This window comes from Hypanus sabinus, chromosome 10 (assembly GCF_030144855.1).
Source record: "Hypanus sabinus isolate sHypSab1 chromosome 10, sHypSab1.hap1, whole genome shotgun sequence".
NCBI lineage: Eukaryota > Metazoa > Chordata > Chondrichthyes > Myliobatiformes > Dasyatidae > Hypanus > Hypanus sabinus.
In genome coordinates this window covers 71,049,685-71,076,038 of record NC_082715.1, presented here as the reverse complement: position 1 = coordinate 71,076,038, position 26,354 = coordinate 71,049,685, and the positions used below count along the sequence as shown (strand labels likewise).

At 40.0% G+C, this 26,354-nt stretch overlaps 1 protein-coding gene across 1 annotated transcript in view; it reads right to left on the bottom strand.

The window, feature by feature from the left end:
* LOC132400744 (CUB and sushi domain-containing protein 1-like) overlaps nt 1–26,354 on the bottom strand; it is a 2,029,389-nt gene that overhangs the window by 1,098,882 nt on the left and 904,153 nt on the right. The window contains exon 4 of the mRNA XM_059982042.1: nt 18,349–18,543. Coding sequence (XP_059838025.1) covers nt 18,349–18,543 — 195 coding nt within the window. The remainder of the gene's footprint in view (nt 1–18,348; nt 18,544–26,354) is intronic.

Genomic DNA, 26,354 nt, shown 5'->3' with positions numbered 1-26,354 from the left:
AGAAAATAAATCTCAGGGTGGCATATTGTGACATACAGAATTCATACTTTGACGTAAATTTACTTTGAGTTTTACACGTTTTGTCAGTAAAATTAATCCATGGTGCCCAATTCATGATGCATGGTACATGATACAAATTCACTAAGTTACAAATGAACTGAAAAGAAACGAGGAAAGTAACTCTACATTGGAAATATACAGGTCAATAAAAAAGGTCAGTTAAATTGATAGTTTCTCAATTGAACTGATTAAATCTTAATTGGTTTGCTTAACATGTAGAGGCTGTAACAAACCAAAGGCCAACAAGGTATTATCTTTGACATAGCTTCTGCACTTTGATTAACAATACAATTCACTTTATCCACTCACTCAGCGAGGTGCTCCAGGGTTGTCTGCAAAGTTGCTAAACCAGGGCCAAGTCATTGTAGCAGTATGCAAAACACTCAGCACAATATAAGTTCCCCTTTCCACCGGGCAGAAGATACAAAAGCCTGACAGTTGTCATTAGACTATTGAACATTTCCTAGTATGATAAAATAGACTCTCAATCTCACAGTCTACCTCGTTATAGCCATAACTTTATTGTTGTCCCGCACTGCACTTTCTCTCTATAACTGAAGCACTCTATCCTGTTGTCTGATGTTGTTTTCCCTTGTACAGCCTTAATGCACTGAGTAATAAATTGATCTATATGACTGATATTCAAGACGAGTTTGTATTAGCTTTAACAAATAAAAAATATTATTAATAAATAAACATCTTTGGAATGTGGGAGGAAACTCGAGCAGCTGGAGGAAGGAAATGCGGTCACAGGGAGAAAGTACAAACTCCTTACAGACAGTCATGGGATCGGTGCACGATCGGTGGTTTTTAAGCAATGTGTACTCGTATGGAGCCATGAAGTATGCATTGAAGGCAGTTCTGAAACTCTGCTTCAACATAAAACCAGTGCTGGGTAATTGACAGAATTTCAAACTGGCTTCCCATGCACCAATATGAATTCTCCATAATTAACCTCCATTTTTTTGACAACCATAAAATCCTGTCTTTGCAATGCATAGGAATTACTTAATTGACTATTTGGGAAAGAAGATTAGTTAGATTTTAACTGTCATGAAAATTTTGTGGCAGGAGCTTTAAGTACTAAAATTTTCCTTGTCAGAGTTGATACCAGGAAGCATAGAGCTAAGTTGCATTAAACATCAACTTTTTTGTGTGTTTCTTTCTTAAGTAAGCATAACACATGCTTTCAAAAGATAAAATCATAAAGAACAAAGAGGAAGCAATTTGTTTTATGACTTATTCAAAGATACAGCTTGGTAACAGGCCCATCTGGCCCAGTGGGTGTACACTATCCAGTTACACTCATGTAACCAATTAACCAACTAACCTGTATGTCTTTGGAATGTGGGAGGAAACCTGAAATCCCGCAGGATACCTATGTAATCACAGGGAGAAGGCAGGAAGTATCTGGAATTGAACCCAGGTTTCTGAAGCTATAACAGTGTTATGCTAATAGCTATGCTACTGTGCCAAACAATTTGAGAAAAACTTGTCATCTGTATGAAGACTGTATACTTCTCTCTTGATACTTTTTACTTGATACTCATTATCAAGATAAAGATGTTTGATGCACACAGACCTTTTGAGTGATTATGCAATTTTCTATCCTGAAAATAGCCTCTCCTTTTTGTGTGAACTGCATGTTTTTAATAGTGCGGATTCTGATTTTGGATTGGATGAACTATACCTTTCCAATCTTGGAGAGAAAATGACGGTTAGTGGAGATTGGAAAAACACTTCACAAAGATATAAGATCATGTCATGCATTAAGAGGAATCCTTGAGATCTCATTGGCATTATCATCATGGGATGAGATCACATTCAATACAAAAACTATTATATTCACATTTTGTTGTGGAATTGTACTTAGCAGAGAAGTGAAGCCTGATTCATTGTTACTGATGATTTTCTCCTCAGTAAATGTCAGTGAGTAAGTGACTTAATACAATTATTGAGCTGTGGTATTCTGGTCAGGTCTGGCCACTTGCAGCACAGTGATGAAGGCCTGCACATGGGTGGATTATTAGAAAGCCTATAAGAGTCATGAGGTAATGTTGCAATTCTATAAAACCCTGGTTAGACCACACGTGGAGTACCGTGTTCAGTTCTGTTCACCTGTTTATAGTAAGGACGTGCAAGCTTCAGCTAATGTGCAGAGGAGACTTACCAGGACGCTGCCTGGTAGAGAGCATGTCTTACAAAGATAGGTTGATTGAGCTAAGGTTTTTCTGTTTGCAGAGTGAGCAATATATCAAATTAAATTTATTTTTGAAGCATGAATATGTCACCACCTAGTCTTCATTTCTTGCATGCAGTCATAAGAGAATGAAAAAATGCAATAGAATCAAAGAAAACCACACACAAAATGACTGTCAAATAATAATGTGTAAAAGAAGAAAAGCCATGCAAACACAAAATATAAATAAATTAATTAACAAATAATGCTGAGAACACGAATTGCAGATTCTTTGAAAATAGGAGAGTGGGAGTTGACTAGATAGTGGTATTCAAGATGATAAGAAGCAGAAGTGGAGTGGATAGCTTGAGACTTTTTTGCTCAGAGTGAAAATGGTAGTACAAGAGGGCACAATTTTAAGGTGATTGGAGGGAAGTATTTGTCAGAGTTAGCTTTTTTAAAAAATATATGCAGAGAATGGTGGGTGTGTAGAATGCACCACTAGCGTTGGTGGGAGAACCAGATATATTTCGGATATTTTAGAAACCCTTAGATATAAACATAAGTGAAGAAAAATGAAGGGATATGGAGGAGGGAAAGTTAGATTGATCTTAGAGTAAGTTAAAAGGTTGGCACAACACCATGGGTCAAAGGTCCTTTACTGTGCTGGAATATTCATTGTTCTATGTTCTATATTATACATTCTATGTTCTATGTTTGATTTTTAATACTCTATATTCTATGCTCTGTGTTTTACGTTCTAATGACAGCTGTAAGAGCAGCCACGACAGGGATAACACTTGCAGTGATCCTCACATTATCTTTCTCATCACCTCAATATCTCAGATCCACCTTCTTGCACTTATACACAGTTCACTCTTTATACCAGCCTTCTACCTCCGTGTGTGCTTTGTTAAAACTAGCTATCAAAATCAAAGCTGAATTTCTTGCCGTGCATACAGGTGCAATGGAAAATTTACTTGCAGCAGCATCACAAGCACACAGCAGCAGATAGTAGCATTTACCAGAAAATCATAAATTAATGATACAATTATGTGAAACTGTTGCAAGGAAGTACAATTTGGACCACAAGCAGGTTCCATTTTCAGTCATAGTGTAGCTAAATTGTATTTATTTTAGACTATCCTCTGAGAACTAATACTTTCAGATTCTTATTTGCACAGTTTATCTTTTGTATATTGGTTGCTTGTCTATCTTTTTCCTGTGTTGTTTTTCTTTAAACTCTATTATACATTTTCCTGTTGTGTCCCATTTTTCCTGTGAATATCTGTAAAAAATGAATTTCAAGGTAGAATATTCTAACATATAAGTAGTTTGATCATAAATTTACTTTGAGTATTTCCAGCATTTTCTGTATTTATTTCAAAGTATCCATGACAGAACCGCCAGACAGACAAACACCAAGCTGTGTTTATTATCACACGCACAAGTACACATAGGCACAGGTGCAACAAAAAACTTGCAGCTGCATTACAGGCACATACTGTAGCATCAGAGGCGCAAATCTGAGCTGCCTCATTATAGAAAACATGTGGAAGGTTTAGAGAGGGTGCAGGAAGATTTAACTTGAAGCTGCCTGAATTAAAGAGCATGTATATGTGGATATGTAGAGCAAGCTCCTCTTCAAAGTGAAGGAGGATGAGAGGCCACTTAATAGAGGTGTGCAGAAAAAAGTAAATTAAACATGAATTACACAAGAATTGTGCAAGAAGGAATAAAATTGGAAGCAAAAACTAAACGAAGTCCACTGTGGTGCCAAAACACAAGGGATTCTTCAAATGCTGGAAGTCCAGAACAACACATTCAAAATGGTGGAGAAACTCACCAGGTCAGGCAGCAACAATGGAAAAGAATAAAGAATTAATGTTTCAGTCCAAGTCCCTTTATCATGACTATAAAGAAAGCAGGAAGAATCCAGAATAAGAAAGTGATGAGAGGGGAAGGAGTGCAAGCTAGAAGGTGATAGGTGAGGGGGCAGGTAGGTGGGTGGGGTAGGGGGGTGAAGAAAAGCTGGAAGGTGACAGGTGAAAAAGTCAAAGGGCTGAAGATAAAGGAATCTGATAGGTGTCAGGAAATGACTCAAAAGCAGATCAACAGAGACACTTCAGCCATGGGCAATAACTTTTATAATAAACTGCAAAATAATAAGCCACAAGCGGTCAAAAAACAAGACAGAACAGGTGCTAAATACCACAGGCAATAAGATAACTGAAGGTTAGGAACAACTGGTTGAGGTTTGCTGGTTCAATAAGTGAACAAGGATTGTGAATGAGAGTTGGGTTTAAATAGGCTGCAGGTGATGAGATGAAAATGAGTGGCGGGTGATTCTTGTTAGCTGGATGGAGGCTGGGAAATGCCTGCCTGTGCAGGCCTTATATTAGGAGCTGAGAGTGGACCATAAGAGAAAGGAAAGGAGAGAGGAGATGGGCAAGTAAGGAGAAGAGGAAAAGTGAGAGGGCAGCCAGAATGGGTAATGAAAGAAGGGGGTGGAGAAGGGGGGAGAATGGCAGGGAGAAGTGGGGGAAGGAGGAGGAGGAGGAGAAGAAGAAGAAGAAGATTAGGGTTGTGCCAGCTGGTTCAAGAACCAAATGATTGAAGTGAAGTAGCTGCTCCAGAACCTGATGGCTTTACTTGCCAAAAGAACTGAAGAGAACAGATCAGGCAATATATTTAACATAAAGTAGCTGGAACACTCCATCAGAGGTTAAATAATTCCTGTCTGTTGAGAATTAATGAATCCAAGTGCAATAATGCAGGCCTTTAGGATCACAGACAGCAGACAAGAAATTGAAGTAAATCAAGAACTGAAAAATAACTGACTGCATTTTAAAAGGCTGAAGAATCTATCATGCAGTTATGACCCTAAATTAAAGTGACATTCTTTTTATTTTATGACATGACTCATTTCAATAGCTGGGCTTGCCATAAGATGGTATCAATTAATTATCTTTCAAGTAATCCCACATCAGCTGCTGGCTTGTTATACAAAATAGATGGGTCTCAACACTAAGTGGGAGCTGTGACTACTGAGAGAGAAGCCATAAGTGCCTCTCCACACCAACAATAGTCAGAATGGATTGTGAAGACACAAGAGAAGGCAAATGCTGTAATCTGGAGCAACACACAATCTGCTGAGGGAACTCAGCATGCCAGACCTGACTTGCTGAGTTCCTCCAGAACAATTTGCATGTTGCTACAAATGCAAGGTTACACCAGCCTATCCAGTATCAAGGGCATATATACAGAAAAGTGCTGGAAAAGGGCTAGTAACATCATGAAGGATCCCATACACCCTGCTCATGGACTGCCTGACCCACTTCCCTAAGGGAGGAGACTATATAGCATCCATGCCAAGACCAGCAGACTTAAAAACATTACTTTCCCCAAGCAGTCAGGCTGATCAACACCTCCACAATCCCTATCACCACTATTTTGTCATTTCCTCTCAGCTACTTGTGTACAGACACTCCTGTGCCCAGTGTCATTGTATGGATATACAATCAATCTATATATGTAAACTATCTTATGTATTTATATTTATTTTGCTTTTTTATTATTATTGTGTCTCTTATCTTATTGTGTTTTTTTTGTGCTGTGTCAGATCCTGGGCAGTAATTTTGTTCTCCATTGCAATTGTGTTCTGGAAATGACATTAAACAACCTTCAATCTCTTCAAACTTAAATATTTATTTCAGGTTATTGACATACTTTTCTTTCCACTTGTTTCCTGAAAATAGCAGCACCTGGCCAAGGAGACAACTGGCTGGAACTGGTTGAGATCTTATTGCAATTGGGAGGTGGAGATTAGTTCAACAATCGGCATTCCGTTTGACTGTGGGGACTGGATGGACAGAGAATCGATGGGGTGTTGAGGGGTTGAAGTCAATTATCATGGGTGCCTCTGACTGTCAACAACTCTGAGGATTTATCCTGGAACTAACATATCGATGTAATTTTGAAGAGGGCGTGACAGCGGCAATATTTCATTAGGAGTACGTCACCAAAGACTATCAAATTTCGACAGACGTACCATTGCGAGCATTTTAACTGGTAGGGAGGAGCCCCTGCACAGGATGGAAAAAGCTGCAGATTGTTGTAAACTTAGCCAGCTCTATCGTAGGTGCTAGCTTCCTCATCATTGAAGACATCTTGAAAATGGATGCCTCAAAAACGTGGCATCCATATTTAAGGATCCCCAACATTCAGACATGCCTGCTTCTCATTACTACCATTGAGGAGAAGGTACTGGAGCCTGAAGACACACTCTCAAGTTTTAGGAGGAGCTTCTTTTCCTCCACCATCAGATTTCTGACTGGACAATGAAACCATGAACACTGCCTCATTATAATATAAGATTTTAAAAATACTGCCCTTCTTATTGTAATTTATAGTGTATTTTATGTGTTGCACCATATTGTTGTTGCAAAGCAACACATTTCATGATATTTATCTGAGATAATAAAACTGATTCGGAATCATGGATGAGGTTTTCCTTCAGGGAAGAGGTGTTGGAATAGCAGAGTAGCATGGCTAGTAGAGTCAGGTTCAATCCGGACTTCAGGTTCTATCTGTGTGGAGTTTGCATGTTCACACTGTCACCATGTGTGCTTCAACCAACACCTGCGAAACATGTAGGTTTGTAGGTTAATTAGGCACTGAAAATTGCCCTAAGTGGATCAGAGTAGAAGAATCTGGAGGGTGATGAAACTACAACGGGATAATAAGATAATAGATCGAGTGGATAGCCAGAGATATGTTCCCAGGGCAGAAATAGCTTATATAATGGTTCATGACATTAAGGTGATTGGAGGAAAGTACAGGGGGAGATGTCAGAAGTAGTATTTTTCTGGCACAGAGAATTGTGGGTGTGTGAAATACCTTGCCAAGAATGGTATTAGAGGCAGATACACCAGGAACACTTAAGAGATCCTTAGATAGGCACATGGCTGATAGAAAGATGCAGGGCTATGTATGATGAAAGGGTTAAATTGAAGTTTGAATAAGCCAAAAGGTTGGCACAATATCATGGGACAAAGGACTTGTACTGGGCTGTATGGTTCTATGTTCTGTGAATGTAGGATTAGCGTTAATGAGAACATGTCATGGCTGAAATGCCTATTTCCCTACTATTTCCGTCTGACTGGGTTTCCTCTCAGACACAGGGGTTTAAGGAAATAGGATGTGCTGGGAGCAGCCTGCAAGAATCATCATCCTTCCAGTGCCAACATAGCATAATCATAAATTACTAACTCCCCCGTACATCTTAGGAATGGGGAAGGAAACCTGTGAGGTAGATGTGAAGTCAAGAATCCACAATATCAAACTAAAGCACCATTCAATATTCTTATAACAATGGGACAGAGGCTGTCCTTGAACTTGGTGGCAGGTTACATGCAGCATACAGGTCCGAGGAGCTTTACCACAACCTCTGTACCAAAGGTGCACAAACCTCATCTGGGCTGTGGAGCTGTGCTCACACATACTGCGGCACAATAGTGTAGTTGTTCCCATAATGCTAAGAGAGCACTAGCGAACCAGGTTCAATTCCTGCCACTGCCTCTGAAGAGTCTGTACATTCTCAAAAATGACAGTGTGGGATTCCTGCAGGTTCTCCGGATTACTCCCACATTCCAAAGACATACGGGTTAGGGTTAGTAAGTTGTGTGACACCCTAAGCACATCTTTGTGCTGTGCTGGTTGTTGACACAAACAACTGTATGTTTTGATGTTTTGATATACATGTGACAAATAAAACTAATCTCTCTTTAAATTCTTCAAATAAACATCAACCAAAGGTGGTTAGTTCCTTGACTTCCAAGATTAATTTTTTTGATTTATTTGCATTCATGTCCACTGGTATGTTCTTGGGACCGAGCTTCTGAGTTAGGAAAGAATTGGAAAACGTCTTACACAATCTTTGAAGAAGAAGAAGAAACATGCCAAAGCCTCAGTGATTGTGGGATTTCATCAGGAAACCAGCTGATTCTCCCCTTCTACTTGTCTGGCTTTGTAAGGAAAGTACTGTCTAATAAAGAAAATATATTTTTGATTTCCCTTCTTCTCTCCTGCACTAGACAAAGATAAAAAGGATGAGAGAAAGAGGAGATGAGATAGAAAAAAGTAAAATAATATTGAGCTCAATTACAAGTTCAATTGTCATTCAACCGTGCACATGAATACAGCCAAACAAAATAACATTCCTCTGGGGCCAAGGTTCAAGATGCAGTACCAACAGACACACATAGCACACAGAACATATAATTATATTAGCAGAAAACCACAGTTACATAAAAAATAAAAACATGTAGCCCAAGTCAATAAGAGTCATGGTCCATAGATTGATCGAGATAGATGCTGTCTTGGAGCCATGTGTCCGCAAGAATGAGCCATAGCAGTTCCTCATCACACACTAATACAGCCACAGATGAACACAATCCAGATTCTCTTCCTAAAAATGAATACTGAAGGGCAGTACCGACAGGATGGGCCAAACCCCAACACAGTACAGAACACACAAGCAGCAGTGGAACAATGTAGAATATTTATCACAAGGAAGCAGCCAAGAAGTGTCACATCCCTCTTCCCAGTATGTTGCCTCTAATAATTTCAATCCACAAAAAAGATTGACTGTTGTTGTATAACTACAAGAATGGCAAGCAGATCAAACTGCAAGCAGCCACAAGCGTAGCTGGTTTTATTTGGAGGTACAATGTGGACCAGCCTTCAAACCTCACTACCCAGCAATCTACCTACTTAACAGTAGCCTAATCACAGGACTATTTACAATAACCAATTAACCTACTAATCGGTACATCTTTGGACCGTGGAAGAAGAGTGGAGCACCTGGTAGAAATCAGTGAACACACGAGATAAATATACTATCTTTCTTAGAGGAATGAACTCTGAACTCTGATGTCCTGAGCTGTAATAGTGTTGCGCTAACCATACACTACTTGTCGCCCCAAGTTCTGTGGTGATACTATTTACCTCAAATCAAAAGAGGTTGGAGTTAATTTATCCCATAAACTGGCTCTCAGAGACCTTCATGTTGGTAGTTGTCAGATCCACTGAGTGGAGATCATTAAGGCACATTACCATGTTTTTCATAAGTACTGAGATGATACTGGTCTTAAAGCAGGAGTTCTGGAGGCTCCAATGTGCAAGATCATAAGAGGTTGCAGTGAGTATAGACTCAGCACCATCCTGGACACAACCTTCCCAACCATTGAGCACATTTTCAATATGTAATAACTCAAGAAGGCAGCATCCAACATTAATGACCCTCTCCATCCAGGACATGCCCACCTTTAATTATAGGTTGAGTACCTCTTATCCAAAATTCCCAAATCCAAAAACCTCTAAAATCCAACATTTTCTGAGTGCTAACATGACATCACAAATGGAAATAAGCAGGTTTCTGTGCTAAGAAGTGAACAGAAGTTAATGAAAAATTGCATAATGCAGGAAAAGGAAGATCTTGATTGTGCATTGAAAGTGTGGATACTTCAGCATCAGTGAACATATGCTGCTAACGGTATGCTGATCATGAAACAAGCAAAGAACTATCATGACAAATTGAAAGTTGAATGTATTACTGAATATTCAGTAGGCTGGTTGCAGTAATTTAAGAAAAGGCACGAGATTAAAGTTTTAAAGATTTACGGTGATAAAGTGTCTTCTGATCACAAAGCAGCAGAGACAGTCATTGATGAGTTTGCCACAATCGTCGCTGATGAATATCGAGCACGCTAAGTGTCTGCATTAGTACATACTGTATGTGTGATGAACAAGTGTAAGACAAAGACTTACAGGTCACATATAAATTCAGAATTGGAAGAGATGGTGATCCCAAACTACCTTATATATTCAAAAATCCTAAAAAAAATCTGAATACTGAAAAACTTCTGGCCCCAAGCAGGTCAGATAAGGTGTACTCAACATGAACTACTATCAGGGAGGAGGTACAGGAGCCTGAAGACCCACAATCAACATTTTAGGAACAGATTCTTCCACTCCGCCATCAGATTTCTGAATGGTGAGTACCTCGCTATTCCACTTTCCCACTATTTATTTATTTGTAACTTATAGTAGTTCTTAAGTCTTGCAAAGGCCTATCTGTTCAGCAATATTATCCGAGGTCCTACCTATTGTATAAGTTGTATCCTGGATAGGTAAACAATTTATTATTGTCATGTGTACTGAGGTGTAACATTCATAATAATCTATGCTTCAATCTGAGGTTCAGAATCAGGTTTATTGTCACTAACAGGAAAGAAAAGATTCGGTTAAAGGGTCTTTTTCCAGTTGGTTGCCAATGACTGGTGGGTTTCTACAGGGGTCAGTGTGGAAACCACTTCTTTTTATGTTATCTTTCAATGATTTTAATAATGGAATTGACGGTTTTGTGTCCAGATTCTCGAATAAATGGTCGTGCTGAGGAAGCACAGAGCTTACAGAAGGGCTTAGGCAGATTAGGAGGATGGACAAAAAAGTGGCAGATGAAATAAAGTGGTGGGAAGTATATGGTCATGAACATTGGTAGAGGGTCCAGGAGAGGTTCACGAAAATTATTCTAGGAATGAAAGGGTTAACAAATAAGGAGTATTTGATGGCTCCGGGCCTGTACTCACTGTAGTTTAGAAAAATAAGGGGGATTTCATTGAAACCCTATTAAAAGGCCTGGAGAAAATGAGTGTGGAGAGGATGTTTCCTGTCGTGTCTCAAACCAGAGAGCAAACACTCAGAATTAGGGACATCCCTTCAGAACAGAAGCAAGGAAGAACTTCTTTTAGCTAGAGGACAGTGAATATTTGGAAAAAATTGCCACAAGTGGCTGTGGAGGCTAGGTCATTTGTTATATTTAAAGTAGAGGGTTTCCTAGTGAAATGTTGTAGCCTGAAATGTTGACTGTACTGTATTCTTTTCCATAGATGCTGCCTGGGCTGTTGAGTTCCTCCAACATTTTGTGTGTGTTACATGAATTTCCAGCATCTGCAGATTTTCTCTTGTGTGTAAAGCACGAGGTTGATATGTTTCTGATTGGTAGGTCATAGGGAGAAGGAAGGAAAATATGGTTGAGCAGGATAATACATAAACAATTTTGGAATAGCTGAGCAGACTTGATGGTTTGAATAACCTAAATCTGCTGCTATGTCTTATGCCCTTATAGATCCTTCCCCAACACCATCAGACTTCTGAACAGTTCATGAACATTAAATCATTTTCCTTTTTTTGTATTATTTATTTTTCAATGTACAGTAATGTTATGTCTGTGCATTGTACTGCTACTGCAAAACAACAATGTTATAGAGTCACGGAAAAGTACAACAGGGAAATCAGCCCTTTGGCCCATCTAGACTGTGCAAAACCATTTAAATTGCTTAGTTCCACCAACCTGCACCCAGACAATAGCCAGCTATACCTCTACCATCCATGTACATTTCGAAACTTCCCTTAAATATAGAAATTTAGTGCACATGCAACACTTGCACTCACGATTCCTTTAGACTTTTACCTTTCACCCTTAACCCATGACCTCTAGTTGTAGTTCCACCCAAACGCAATGGAAAAAGCCTACTTGCATTTACCTGATCGATGCTACTCATAGTTTTGTATACCTCTATCAACTCTCTTCTCAATGTATGTTCCAAAAAGTAAGGTCTTAACCTATTAAATCTTTCCTTATAACTCACGTCCTCTAGTTGCAACAATGTCCTTATAAATGTAATCTTGCAATGTTATTTACATCCTTCGTGTAGGTAAGTGCCCCAAACTGCACACAATACTCCAAATTAGGCCTCATCAACTTCTGAAAAAACTTTCAACATGACAACCCATCTTCTGTACTCAGCACTTTGATATATATAGGCTAATGTGACCTAAGTTTTCATTACAACCCTATCTACCTGTGACACCACTTTCAATGAATTATCAACCTGTATTCCCAGTACCCTTTGTTCTACTGCACTCCTCAGTGCCCTACCATTCACTGTGTAAGGCCGACCCCGGCTGGTCCTGCCAAAATGCAAAACCTCACATTTGTTTACATTAACTTTCATTTGTCATTTTCAGCCCATTTTTCCAGCATGTCCAGATCCCACTGCAAGCCATGATAGCCTTCTTCGCTGTCCACCACACCTCCAAGCTTTGAGTCAGCCAGAAATTTGCTTTTTCAGTTAACCGCATTATCATACAGATCTTTGATATGGATGACAAACAGCAACACACCCAACACCGATCCCTATGGCACTCCATGAACCACAGGCCTCCAGTCAGAGAGGTACCATCTACTACCACAAAGACAAAGTCTAATCCAATTTACTATCTCATTTTGAATGCCAAGTGACTGAACATAGAACATACAACATACATCACATTACAGGCCCTTGGGCCCACAATGTTAAACTGACCATGTAGCTTACTCTAGAAATTGCCTAGAAATACCCTAATAGACCTCTATTTTTCTGAACTCCATGTACCTTTCTAAGAATCTCTTAAAAGACCCTATTGTATCTGTGTCTACACCTTTGCTGGCAGTGCATTCCACGCACCCACAACTCTCCGTGTGAAAGACATACCCCTGACATTCCCTTTGTATCTACTTCCAAACACCTTAAAAATATACCGCCTTGCGTTAGCCACTTCAGCCTTCGGAATAAGCCACTGGCTATCCACACAATCAATGCTTCACATCATCTTATACACCACTATCAGGACATCTCTCATCCTCCGTCGCTCCAAGGAGAAAAGTCCAAGTTCACTCAACCTATTCTCTTCAATGCAGGCAACATCCTTGGAAATCTCCTCTGAATTTTTCCTATCATATCCTGTGTGGGAGATTGGTCAGATAGGGCAACACAAACAGCAGAGTATTCCTCGGGTCTTTCTTTGAAGCTCTGGTACTAGTTGCTATGATGTTTGGACAGATCTGAAGAGATGTTCAGAAGTCTGAAGGATGATCTGATCTCCACGTGAAGACATTCGACGTTGGAGAAAAGTTTGAAAAGCATCTGATCACAATTGCTTTTATTATTTTGTCATTTTACTGAAACCTTTTGGACACTATTGATAATCTTCTTTTAGTGCTGTTTGTTTTAACAACCTTACAATTTTTGGGTTTTGGAGAATCTTGCTGAGGCCAGGAGTTACATTGTAGAAGACTTCAGATCTTTAAAAATCAAAAAGAAATCCTTCCCAGTACACTTTGATTTGCTTTATGGCAGTTAATTGATAACATTGCTGCAGGGCTTAAAAAGCAATGGCATTAGGTGCATGAGTTATTGATTACGGTGTGACTAGTGTGCATACATTTGTTCACTTGGTCTTTTAAAAGCTCAATTTTCTACAATTTTTAAGTTCATTGATGATAAAAGTGATTCTGATTCTGGTCAAATTCTTCAATCACCACAATTGTTCAAATTAACATATGAACTTTTGAGAAAAAAAAGTGCAGTCTCATCAACCGGACAATAAATATTCCTTTTAGCATTCCTTACACTGATATTCTGGGAAAAAGGTTTGCATTTTAATATCTGATTCTAAATTCCTTGCTAGCTTGGAGTTGTCCAGAAGTACCAGAATTGCAAACAAGCCTGTCAGTGGCCAGAGGCTTGCATATTGTAAATCATGTTTATTCTTTCAGGGGAAAATATCAAGTTGAAAATAAGTTTCTCTAAGTTCCTAATGCTTCGGTTCACACCCACACATTTCAGAGTGGTTTGATTAAGTAAATGCACAATGAAAAAGGGTTTCCTTCTTTCATGGTCATGGGTTCAAAGGTGAAATTCTTAAGGGGAGCCTGAGGAGGAACTTCTTCACTCAGAAAAGTGGTGACAGTACGGAAGAAGCTACCAGCAGAAGTGGAAGATGTGGGTTTGATTTCAACATTTAAGAGAAGTTTGGACAGGTACATGGATGGGAAGGATATAGAGGCTGTAGTCTAGGTGCAAAACAATGGAACTAAGCAGATTAATAGTTCCACCCAGACTAGATGAGCCAAAGAGCCTGTTTCTGATCTGTAGTGGTCTATGACTCTATGACAGTCATTTCTAATGCCAGCTGGTCAGATGTAAATGCAGTACTAACATCCCCAAAGAGACAGCTGCTTTAAATTAACTGCAGAGAGCAGCAAAGAGCCCACAGAGGAAAAGAGCATTGAATTACAAAAAAGTGAACATTGGACAGTGAGTTCAAAATTCAAGAAGTTGTGTTGCAGCTACATAGAACTCCATTTAGGCTGCATTTGGAGAATTGCATGCAGTTCAGGCAACTACTTTATAGGAAGTATGTTGAGGCTTTGGAGAACGTGCAGAACAGGTTTACCAGGACGCCACCTGGATTAGAGGGCATTTGCTAAAATGGAAGGTTGGACAAACTTGGGTTGCTTTCTGTGGAACAGTCGAGGCTGAGGGAAAGTGTGACGGATGTTTATAAGATGATGATCAGTATCTTTTTCCAGTGGTTGAAATGTCTAATACTAGAGGGTGCGTGTTAAAGGCGAAGGGGGGGGGGGGGTCATCTCAAAGGAGCTGTGAGAGGCAAGTATTTTTTAACACAAAGAGGGGAGGGTATCTGCCAGTGGTAGATGTAGATGAGGGACATTTAAGAGGTGTTTGGGTAGGAACATGACTGGGAGGAAAGTGGCGGGATATGGACATTGTGGAGGCAGAGGGATTAGTTGAGTTGGCTATTTGATTGCTAATTAAATTGGTTGAGCGCAGTGTGAGCCGAAGGTCCTGTTCCAGTGTTGTACTCTTCCATGTTCTATGTTCTGTTACGGGCAACAATGGCATATCTACAGAGCAACACATCAGCTACTAGAAAGCAAGAGAGGGATTTCAAACAAAAACAAAAAATATGAGATGGGAAATCAATAAGGTAACTGCTAGAAACTAAAAATAATTGAGCAAAAATTGATTAAAGTAGAGATACATAGCAACAGAGGAGTAATTTATTTACTAACAGAACACCTGGGGATTGAGTGCAAGTACTTTTTTTGTAAACAGAATCTGATGTGATTAAAATTTAAGCTATTACTTCGATAATCCACATCAGACTGTCAATCCTTACTTCTCTGATTTATGCAAAAATTCTGATTTTGCTAATTCCCTAGAATTTATTTAGAAAGACCGTGAAGTATAGTAAGCCCCTTAGTCTCCTCATGGTCCAGTAGAATTTAGGTCAAGAGTTGAGAGCTTGATCCTACCACATGTAATTGTTATCCATCATACCAGTTAGTGTAATGCTTTACAGAGCCAGCTATATGATTAAGGTTTAATTCCCACCACCATCGGTAAAGATTTTGTACTTTTCTTCCCGTGACCTCATGGGCTTCCATCTGGTACTCCGGTTTCCTCCCAGATCCCAAAAACACACGGGTTAGGGGTAAAATGATAAAGTAGTGATGTTGAAGGATGTGGTGGGGTGTGTGAGAGGGGTGTGGGTGGTGGTGTTGATCAGCCTTACTGCTTGGGGAAGGTTTCTGTCATATACTACGAAATCTGTTGTTTTACAGAGGCAGTATGGTGCAAGACATAAAAATTTTGTAATTTTCAAAATTACTATATATTCCTAAAGAATTGAAATAACAAAGTAATATTCATCAACTGTTCAGAAATTTGATGGTGAAGACAGTTCATGAAACATTGACCATGGGTCTTCAGCCTCCTGTATGTCCTTCCTGATGGTAGTAATGAGAGGAGGACATGTCCTTAGTGGTGAGGGTCCTTAGTGATGAGAAATTGATTCATTATTATCATTCTATTGGGATACAGTGAAGATCTATTTTTCTTTTTTTCATGCCATCTATTCAGATCATACCAAACATAAATATATTGAGCTAGTACAAGGAGAAAAAAACAACAGGAGTCCAGAATATAATGTTACAACTACAGAGAAAGTTCAGTGCAAGCAGAAAATACCTTGATGATTGAGTCGGTAGAAGAAACATGAAAACCTATTTTTCTACCTCATTACTTTTAGGATGTCAAAAAAAAACCATGATTCATAATTATAACATGTGGGGTTGCAACAGCCAATTTGTAATTGGTCCTGGGTTATTGTTCATGACCTTAGGAACCCTTATTACAGGCACATCCATCATCAAAGATTCTCACCACCTGAATTATGCCATCTTCTCATTACTACCACCAGGGAGGAGGTGCAGGAGCCCAAAAACCCACACTCAAAGTTTTTGGAATAGCTTTGTAACTCACAGTGATTTATTTATGCCTTGCACCATTCTGCTATCACAAAACAATAAATATCACAACTTGTCAGTGATAATAAACCTGATTTTGACTCTTTGTAAAGAATTGATTTATTATTGGTCTGTACTCACTAGAGTTTAAAAGAATCGGAGATCTCATCAAAACCTATTGAATATTGAAAGGCATAGATAGAGGGGACATGGGGAAAACGTTTCCTATTGTGGGGGAGTCTAGGACTGGAAGGCACATCCTCAGAATACAACAGAGATAAAGAACAATTTCTCTAGCCAGAGGTGAATCTATGGAATTCATTGTCACACATGGTTGTGGAGGTCCTGTCATTGAGTATATTGAAAGTGGAGGTTGATAGGTTCTTGATTAATCAAGGTGTCAAAGGGATGGGGAAAAAGCAGGGAAATAAGTTTAAAAGGGATAATAAACCAGTCATCATGGAAAGGTGGAGCAGACTCTATGGAATGGCCAAATCTTCTCCTATGTTTTATAGCCTTATGGTACCAATGCAAAAAAAAAAGTGAAAAGCTTTGGTTTCACTGTCACCCAGACAAATCATTCGAAACTTAAGTATCTTGAGCAGGACAAAAGTGGAATAAAATCTGCCAATCATGTAGCAGCAACTCAAGGCATAAATGCATTAGTTCAAGAGGTTCTGTTGTTGTTCAGATCAAACATAAAAATGGGGAAGGAATATGATCTGAGTGACTTTGACTGTGAAATAATTATTGGCTGCCAGATTGGATTGTTTGCATATCACTGAAACTGTTGATCTCCTGGGATTTTCATGCACTACAGTGTTTGGAGTTTTACAGAAAATGGTATGACAAACAAAACTCAGCCAGTGAGCAGCCGCTCTGTGGGTGAAAACACCTTGTTAATGAGAGAGGTCAGAGGAGAATGGCCAGACTGGTTCAAGCTGACAGGAGGACAACAGTAGAAATAACGATCACATGTGAGTGATAATAAACCTGATTCTAATTCTGATCCTGTCTATGCTGCATGTGTTCTGAAATTTATTTAAGTATCCCAGAACATTTATTGCAATAAACACCTTGCTAGATGAATACTGCATCTGTGGTAGGAAACTGATGGCTGATGACTCAAGTGGCAGTGGACAGGGGAGATGGCTGGTATGAAGAGGAAAGGAGAGGTGGTGAGGCAAGAGACCCAACCAATTGATGTAATGTGGCAATTGATGTAACATGTAGGTTTATTGGATGTCAATTGTACCAAGACTCGATTACTAAAATAAGTTGCTCATTTTAGCACTTGACACACCTCTGCCTCACCATGGTATATTTGCATGTCTGTGGATTATTTATTTATTTAGAGAAGCAGCACTGTAACAGGAGATCATGGGTTAAGGATGAAAGGTGAATTATAAGGGAGAACTTCACTCAGAGGGTAGTGAGAGTGTGACACAAGCTGTCTGCAGAAGTGGTAGATTTGTGTTTGATTGCAGCATTTATTAGAAATTTGGATAGGTACATGGATGGGAAGGTTAGGAGGGCTATGGTCCAGATGCAGATCAGTGAAACTAGGTAGAATAACAAATTAGCATTGATTAGTTGGGCCAAAAGACCCATTTCCATGCTGTTGTGTTCTATGACTGTGACTCTCATAAGTTCAAGAAACACATGGCACCCACTTACACCCATGTGACCAATTAACCTACCAAAACCTGTGTGCTTTTGGAATGTAGGAGGAAACCAAAGGACATGGAGGAAACCCACAGTGTCACAGGGAAGAATGTACAAACTCCTTACAGATAGTGATAGGAATTGAACCTGGGTTACTGGTACTTTAATAGCATTACATTAACTGCTAATCTACAATGCTGCCAATGAAATTTTATTGCAACATTACCTCTGCAAAATGGTGGTGGGAAGTCCCATGATGCTCCATTACCAGGACTAACGATACAGGTCAGTACTGCGTGACCTTCCAGTACGTGGCCTGTGACACAGGTGTACCGGATCTTATCCCCAATGTTGAACCTGGTTCCATGCAGAACTCCTTTGGGAATCACTCCTGGATTGCCACAGGTGTGGCTTGGCAAAACTAGGAAAGAAAAAAAATACAAAGAGACACATCAGTGATGATAACTTATTGTGAAAGTTAGATCAAAGCCAGTTGGCACTACAGAATCATCATCTTGAAGAAAGTTCAAAAAAGGACAATAAATCGGCTGTCTGAAAATAACTTTATGTAATTCAGTGAGTAAACATCATATTTACTAAAACAAAGTTCAACTGTAATAGTCAGGCAGGCAGCCATGGCATTTAACCAACCAGCCTAACTTGAACATAGTGTGAGTGTAATCACTCAAAGCAAGTATTAAACTTGGTTCTCCTGAAGGGTTGTCTTTTGGTTGACCTTACTGCTATGGGTGACCCTGTCAGGAGCTAAGAGTCAAATGGCTAAAATTTCAGGAGCATCACACTTGGGATCTCAGGAATTCACAAGCCTGTCCATCATGACAAGGTGATGGTCCTCAGAGAGGAGTTTGAACAAAAACAGTACAGCACAAGGATAGGCCCTTCAATCTACAAAACCGGTGTTGACCACAGAACGAATATCCTCCCCTTTATCTGCTTGTTCATCTGCCTGTCAAAATCCTCCTTAAACAATGATACTGTATCCACTTTCACCACATCTCCCAGCAGCATGATCCAGGAACGCTTCTCGTCTGTCACAAGACAATAAATTTCAATACATTTGTCACTGATAATGAACCTGATTTGACCTATTCTGACCCTGGCTCTGTGCTCATGTACAACGCTATCAGATCACCCTCATTCTCCAACTTGCCCTGAAATAAAGTCAAAGTCTACACAGGCTCTCTTTGTAACGCAGTCTCCTAAATCTAGACAACTTTCAGTGCATCTATACCTCAGTTCATTAGACCATAAGACATTAGACTATTTGGCCCATCAAGTCTGTTCTGCCATTCAGTCACGGCTGATCGATTTTACCCCTCTTCAGCCGCACTCCCCAGCCTTCTCCCTGTAATCTTTGATGCCATGGTCCAATCAAGAAACATCAAGCTCTGCTTCAAATACATCCAATGACCTGGCCTCCATAGCTGCTTGTGCTAATAAATTCCATAAATTCACCACCCCCTCGCTAAAGAAATTTCTTCGCATCTCTGTTTTAAATGCATGGCCCTCTATTTTGAAACTGTGCCATGGGAAACATCCTTCACTTGAGGCCTCTCAACGATCAAAATGTTTCAATGAGATTCCCTCTCATCCTTCTAAATTTCAGCGAGTACAGACCCAGAGCAATCAAACGTTCCTCGTATGATAACCCTTTCATTCCTGGAATCATCCTTGTCAACCTCTTCAGTATGCTCTCCTATGTCAGCACATCTTTTCTAAGATGAGGAGCCCAGAACCGTTTACAATAAGCAAGATGAGGCCTCTCCAGTGCCTTATGAAGCCCCAGCATCACATCCCTGCTTTTGTAATGTATGCTAGCATTGCATTTGCCTTCCTTACCAACGACTCTTCCTCCAAGTTCACCTTTAAGGCGTTCTACACAAGGATTGCCACGTCCCTTTGCATTTCCTCAACACAACCTGCCCCTCTACCAATCTTCACAACTTTGATGGCAACAAAACCATCTATTCCATCATCTAAATTCCATCTCTTATAAGAGACTCCTGGACAGGTACATGGAGCTCAGAAAAATACAGGGCTATGGAAAACCCTAGGTAATTTCTAAGGTAAGCATATGTTCATCACAGCTTTGTGGACCAAAGGACCTGTATTGTGCTGTAAGTTTTCTTTGTTTCTATGCTATGTTTCTAAATTATTGATAAGGATCATAAAAAGAAGTGGTCCCAATAATGTATTGAAAGTGTCCTGACTGGTCCAGGATATGTTTGCTATGACAACTCAAATGTGCTGAGATGTAAGAAGCTGCAGAGAGCAAAGGACTCTGCCCAATACATCATGGGCACACCTCTCCCCACCATCAATAGTATATGCAGGAGGCACTGCCTAAAGAAGGCAACATCGATATCAAAGATCTCCAACATTCAGGCCATGGCATCTCCTCACAGCTACCATCGGGCAGGAGGCACAGAAGCTCAAATTTCCACACAACCAGGTTCAAGGACAGCTACTTTGCTTTAACCATGTGCTCCTTGAACTAAGCAACACAACTCTAAACATTCTCTCAGTATAGCAACACTGTGACCGCATTGCATTAAAATAGACTTCGTAGTTCTAAATTTGTTTTCTTGTAAAAATTGTGCATAATTTGTAATTTACAATACAATTACATATGATAGGATGTTGTTTATTATGTACAGCTCAGCATTTTGCACAATCATTCCAACAGTCCTGAGTGAAAAGTTACAGAACCTAAGTAAGCCTCTACAACTGGATCCTCTACTTCCTAGCTGCAAGACCGTAATCTGTGTGTATTGGAAGTAACATCTCTAACTCACTGACAATCAGCACTGGTACACCACAGGGATGTTTGCTTAGCCCACTCTCTCTAGAGTATACAAATAATTGTGTGACTAGCTATAGCTCAAATGTCATCTATAAATTTGCTGTTAATACAACCATTGTTGATAGAATTTCAGATGGCAACAAAAGGGGTGTACAAGAGTGAGATATTCTGGATAGTTGAATGGTGAGGCCTTGTAACTTGTTGAATGGCTGCCAGTAACTAGTCATGTTCCTCAGGTGTCAGTATTGGGACAATTACTTTTCACATTGTTTATCAATTATTTCAATAATTGGAATTGATGTTTTTGTGGTAAGGTTTGTGGATGATACGAAGATAGTTGGAGGGATAGGTTGTACTGAGGAAGCAATGCAATTACAGCAGGACTTAAACAAATTGGAAACATGGGCAAAAAAGTGGCAGATGGAATACAGTGCTGGGAAATATGATAACGCATTTTGGTAAAAGGAACAATAATCCAGACTATTATCTAAATGGGGAGAAAATTCAAACATCAGAGGTTCAGAGAGACTTGGGAGTCCTCATGCAAGACTCCCAGAAGGTTAATTTACAGGTCGAGTCTATGGTGAAGAAGGTAAATGCAATGTTGGCATTGATTTCAAGGGGAATAGAATATAAAAGCAAGTTGATGGAAAAGATTCTGAGAGGCAGTATTTATGAACATTTGGAGAGGTATGGTATGATTAGGAATAGCCAGCATGGCTTTGTCAAAGGCAAATCGTGCCTTTCGAGCCTGATTGAATTTTTTGAGGACATGACTAAACACGTTGATGAAGGTAGGACAGTAGATGTAGTGTATACGGATTTCAGCAAGGCATTTGATAAGATACCCCATGCAAGTCTTATTGAGAAAGTAAGGAGGCATGTGATCCAAGGAGACCTTGCTTTGTGAATCCAGAATTGGCTTGCACATAGAAGGCAAAGAGTGGTTGTAGACGGGTCATATTCTGCATGGGTTCTGGGCCCCTTTGTGATTTTTATAAATGACCTGAGTGGGGAAATGGAGGGATGGGTTGGTAAATTTGCTGCTGACACAAAGGTTGGGGGCGTTGTGGATAGTATGGAGGGCTGTCAGAAGTAACAGCGAGACATTGATAGGTTGCAAAACTGGGCTGAAAAATGGCAGATGGAGTTGAACCCAGATAAGTGTGAGGTGGTTCAGTTTGGTAGATCAAATATGATGACAGAATATAGTTTTAATGACAAGAATCTTGGCAGTGTGGAAGATCAGAGGGATCTTGGGGTCTGAGTCCATAGGACACTGAAAGCTGCTGTGCAGGTTGACTGCGTGGTTAAGAAGGCATACAGTACATTGGCCTTCATCAACCATGGGCATAAATTCAAGCGCCGAGAGGTAATGTTGCAGCTATATAGAACCCTAATCCGATCCCACTTGGAGTACTGTGCTCAGTTCTGGTCACCTCACTACAGGAAGGATGTGGAAATTATAGAAAGGGTGCAGAGGAGATTTACAAGGATGTTGTTTGGATTGGAGAGCATGCCTTATGAGAATAGATTGAGTGAACTCGGCCTTTTCTCCTTGGAGCAGTGAAGGATGAGAGGTGACCTGATAGAGGTGTATAAGATGATGAGAGGCATTGATCATGTGGATAGTCAGAGGCTTTTTCCCAAGGCTGAAATGGCTAGCATGAGAGGGCACAGTTTTAAGGTGCTTGGAATTAGGTACAGAGGAGATGTCAGGGGTTAATTTTTCTTTTACGCAGAGAGTGGTGAGTGCATAGAATGGGCTGTCAGCAAAGGTGGTGGAGGTGGATATGACAGGGTCTTTTAAGAGACTCCTGGATAGATACATGGAGCTTAGAAAACAGTGGGTTATGGGTAACCCTTGATAATTTCTAAAGTAAGTACATGTTTGGCACAGCATTGTGGGCTGAAGGGCCTGTATTGTGCTGTAGTTTTTCTGTGTTTCTATGAGATAATGCTGAAACTTTATGAGACATTGGTGAGGCCACACTTGGAGTATTGTCAACAGTTTTGGGTCCCATGGCTGTTCACAAGGCTTTAGACACCTGCACAACACAAGCATTTAATACCATCATTCCCACATTCCTGATTAAGAAGTTATAGAATCTGGACCTAAAGGATCTCTGCAAATGGATCCTTGACTTCCTAACTGGAAGACCACTACTGTGCAGACTGGTGATAACATATCCTCTTCACTGACAATCCTCCTCAGGGGTGTGTGCTTAGCCCACTGTTTTACTCTCTCTATACACATGACTGTGTGGCTAGGCATAGCTCAAACACCATCTATAAATTTACCGATGATACAACCAGTGTTGGTAGAATCTCAGATGGGGTCGAGACAGCATAGAGGAGCGAGGTATGCCAACTAGTGGAGTGATGTCGCAGCAACAACCTGGCACTCAATGTCAGTAAGACGAAAGAGTAATTGTGGACTTCAGGAAGGGCAAGATGAAGGAACACATACCAATCCTCATAGAGGGATCAGAAGTGGAGAGAGTGAGCAGTTTCAAGTTCCTGGGTGTCAAGATCACTGAGGATCTAACCTGCTCCCAACATATTGATGCAATTATAAAGAAGGCAAGACAGTGACTATACTTCATTTGGAGTTTGAAGAGATTTGTTATGTCAACAAAAATACTCAAAAACTTCTATAGATGAACCGTGGAGAGCATTCTGACAGGGTGCATCACTGTCTGGTATGGATTGGGGTGGAGGGTGCTACTGCATAGGACCAAATGAAGCTGCAGGGGTTGTAAATTTAGTTGGCTCGATCTTGGGTACTAGCCTACAAAGTACCCAGGACATCCTCAAGAAGCGGTGTCTCAGAAAGGCAGCATCCAGGGCAAGCCTTTTTCTCACTGTTACCATCAAGTAGGAGGTACAGAAGCCTGAAGGCAAACACTCAGTGATTCAGGAATAGCTTCTTCCCCTCTGCCATCCAATTTCTAATTGGACATTAAACCCAGGAACACTACCTCACCACTTTTTTTAATTTCTGTTTTCCGGCATTACTTATTTGCACTTAAAAATTTATTAGACATAAATATACTTCCAGTTATTCAATGTTTTTCCTGTATTTGTTCATCATGTATTTCATTGTACAGCCGCTGTAAAGTCATGACAAATTCTGCTGATATTAAGCCTAATTTTGGATATCTTAAATTAGTAAAAACTTAAATAATTTAAGTTTTCCCCAGGAATGCTGATAACTGAATGCTATGTTCTTGCAGAAATGTTGCTCCAGGTCACATCCCATGCACCATCAATCTATAAGCCATGACACTCAGGGACTAGGCTCTGGCTGCAAAAGGAGGAGGTTGGGCATGGAGTTAGCAACGCCACCCCATAAAGATCCAGAGTTACAAAAGTGCCAGCAGAATCTCCACAGACCTCATCCCTGGGGAAGGAAAGATTTTCACCTGGAGGCAATATTAATTTGTGTGTTGAAAATGGAAGCCACAGGGCCGATCCCAAGACAGAGGACTCTCCGGCGAGATGCTGTCTCTGGGCTGCGTCTCAGTAAGGGTGATGTGTTTCCGAAGAAGAAGAAGTATGCTTTTCTGCAATCATAACTATATGTGCAATATCAGCCTTGTGCTGTGTGTGATTGTTTTTATTGCGTTTTGCACCTTGACCCCCAGAGGAACCATAGGCCCCTGAACTGGCATGGCTACCTTCAGTTGCCCCAACTCTGAAATGTTTTTCAACCTAAAGACTCACTTTCAAGGAATCTTTGCAACTCATGTTCTCAGTATTAAGTTTTATTTGTACAGTTTGTCTTCTTTAGCATGTTATTTGTCTGCATTTGTCAGCTTATATAGCTTCTTGTAAATTATATTGCATTTCTTTTTTTACCATGAATACCTGCAAGGAATGAATCTCAGGGTAGTATATAGTAAGATACAATGCCTATTGATAGTATACACCCCCTTGGAAGCTTTTATGTCTTATTGTTTTACAACATAGAATCACAATGGATTTAAGTTGGCTTTTTTTGACACAGATCAACAGAAAAAGACTCTTTCATATCAAAGTGAAAACAGATCTCTATAAAAGTGATCTAAATTACAAACATATAACACAAAATAATTGATTGCATAAGTATTCACCCCTTCATATCAGTATTTACTAGATTCTCCTTTGGCAGCATTTACAGCCTTGAGTCTATGTGGACAGGTCTCTGTCAGCTTTGCAATTTTCCCCCACTCTTCTTTACAAAACGGCTCATGCTCTGGCGGATTGCATGGGATCATGAGTGAATAATGCCTTTCAAGTCCAGCCACAAATTCTCAATGGCATTGAGGTCAGGACTCTAATTTAACCACTCCAGGACATTAACTTTGTGGTTCTTAAATCTTTCCTGTGTAGCTTTGGCTTTATTCTTGGGGTTATTTTCTTGTTGAAAAACAAATCTCTCCAAAGTCGTAGTTCTCTTGCAGACTGCATTAAGTTTTCCTCCAGGATTTCCCTGTATTTTGTTGAATCCATTTTACCCTCTATCATCACAAGCCTTCCAGGCCTGCTGCAGTGAAGCTCCGCACAGCACAATGCAGTCACCACCGTGCTTCACAGTAGGATGGTGTGCTTTTAGTCTGATAGCCCAAAAGCTAAATTTTAGTTTCATCAGATCAGCGAACCTTTGTCCAGCTGACTTCAGTCTCCCACATGCCTTCTGGTAAACTCTAGCTGTGATTTCTTGTGAATTTTTTTCAACAGTGGCTTTCTCTTTGCCACTCTCCCATAAAGTTGTGACTGATGAAGCACCTGGGCAACAGTTGTTGTATGCATAGTCTCTCCCATCTCAACCAATGAAGCTTGTAACTCCTCCAGAGTTGTCATAGGTCTCTTGGTGACCTCTCTCACTAGTCCCCTTCTTGTACGGTTACTCAGTCTTTAAGGACAGCCTGCTGTAGGCAGATTTACAGCTGTAATTATTTTTCAATTTCTTGATGATTAACTGAACTGTATTCCAAGGGATATTCAATGGCTTGGAAATTCTTTTGTATCCATCTCCTGACTTGTGTTTTTCGATAAACTTTTCGCAGAATTGCTTGAAGTGTTCTTTTGTCTTCTTCGTGTAGTTTTTGCCAAGATACCGACTCACCAGCAGCTGGACCTCCAGATATAGGTGTATTTTTACTGCAATCAGTTGAAACACCTTGACTGCACAAAGGTCTTCAAAAACAGATCTCCATTCAACTAATTATGTGACTTCTAAAAACAATTAGCTGCACCAGTGTGGTTTGATGTGTCATATTAAAGAGAGTGAATACTTATGCAATCAATCATTTTGTGTTTTATATTTGCAATTAATTTAGATTACCTTTTAGAGATCTGTTTTCATATTGACACAAGAGTTTTTTTTTTCTGTTGACCAGTATCAAAAAGGCCAAATTAAATCC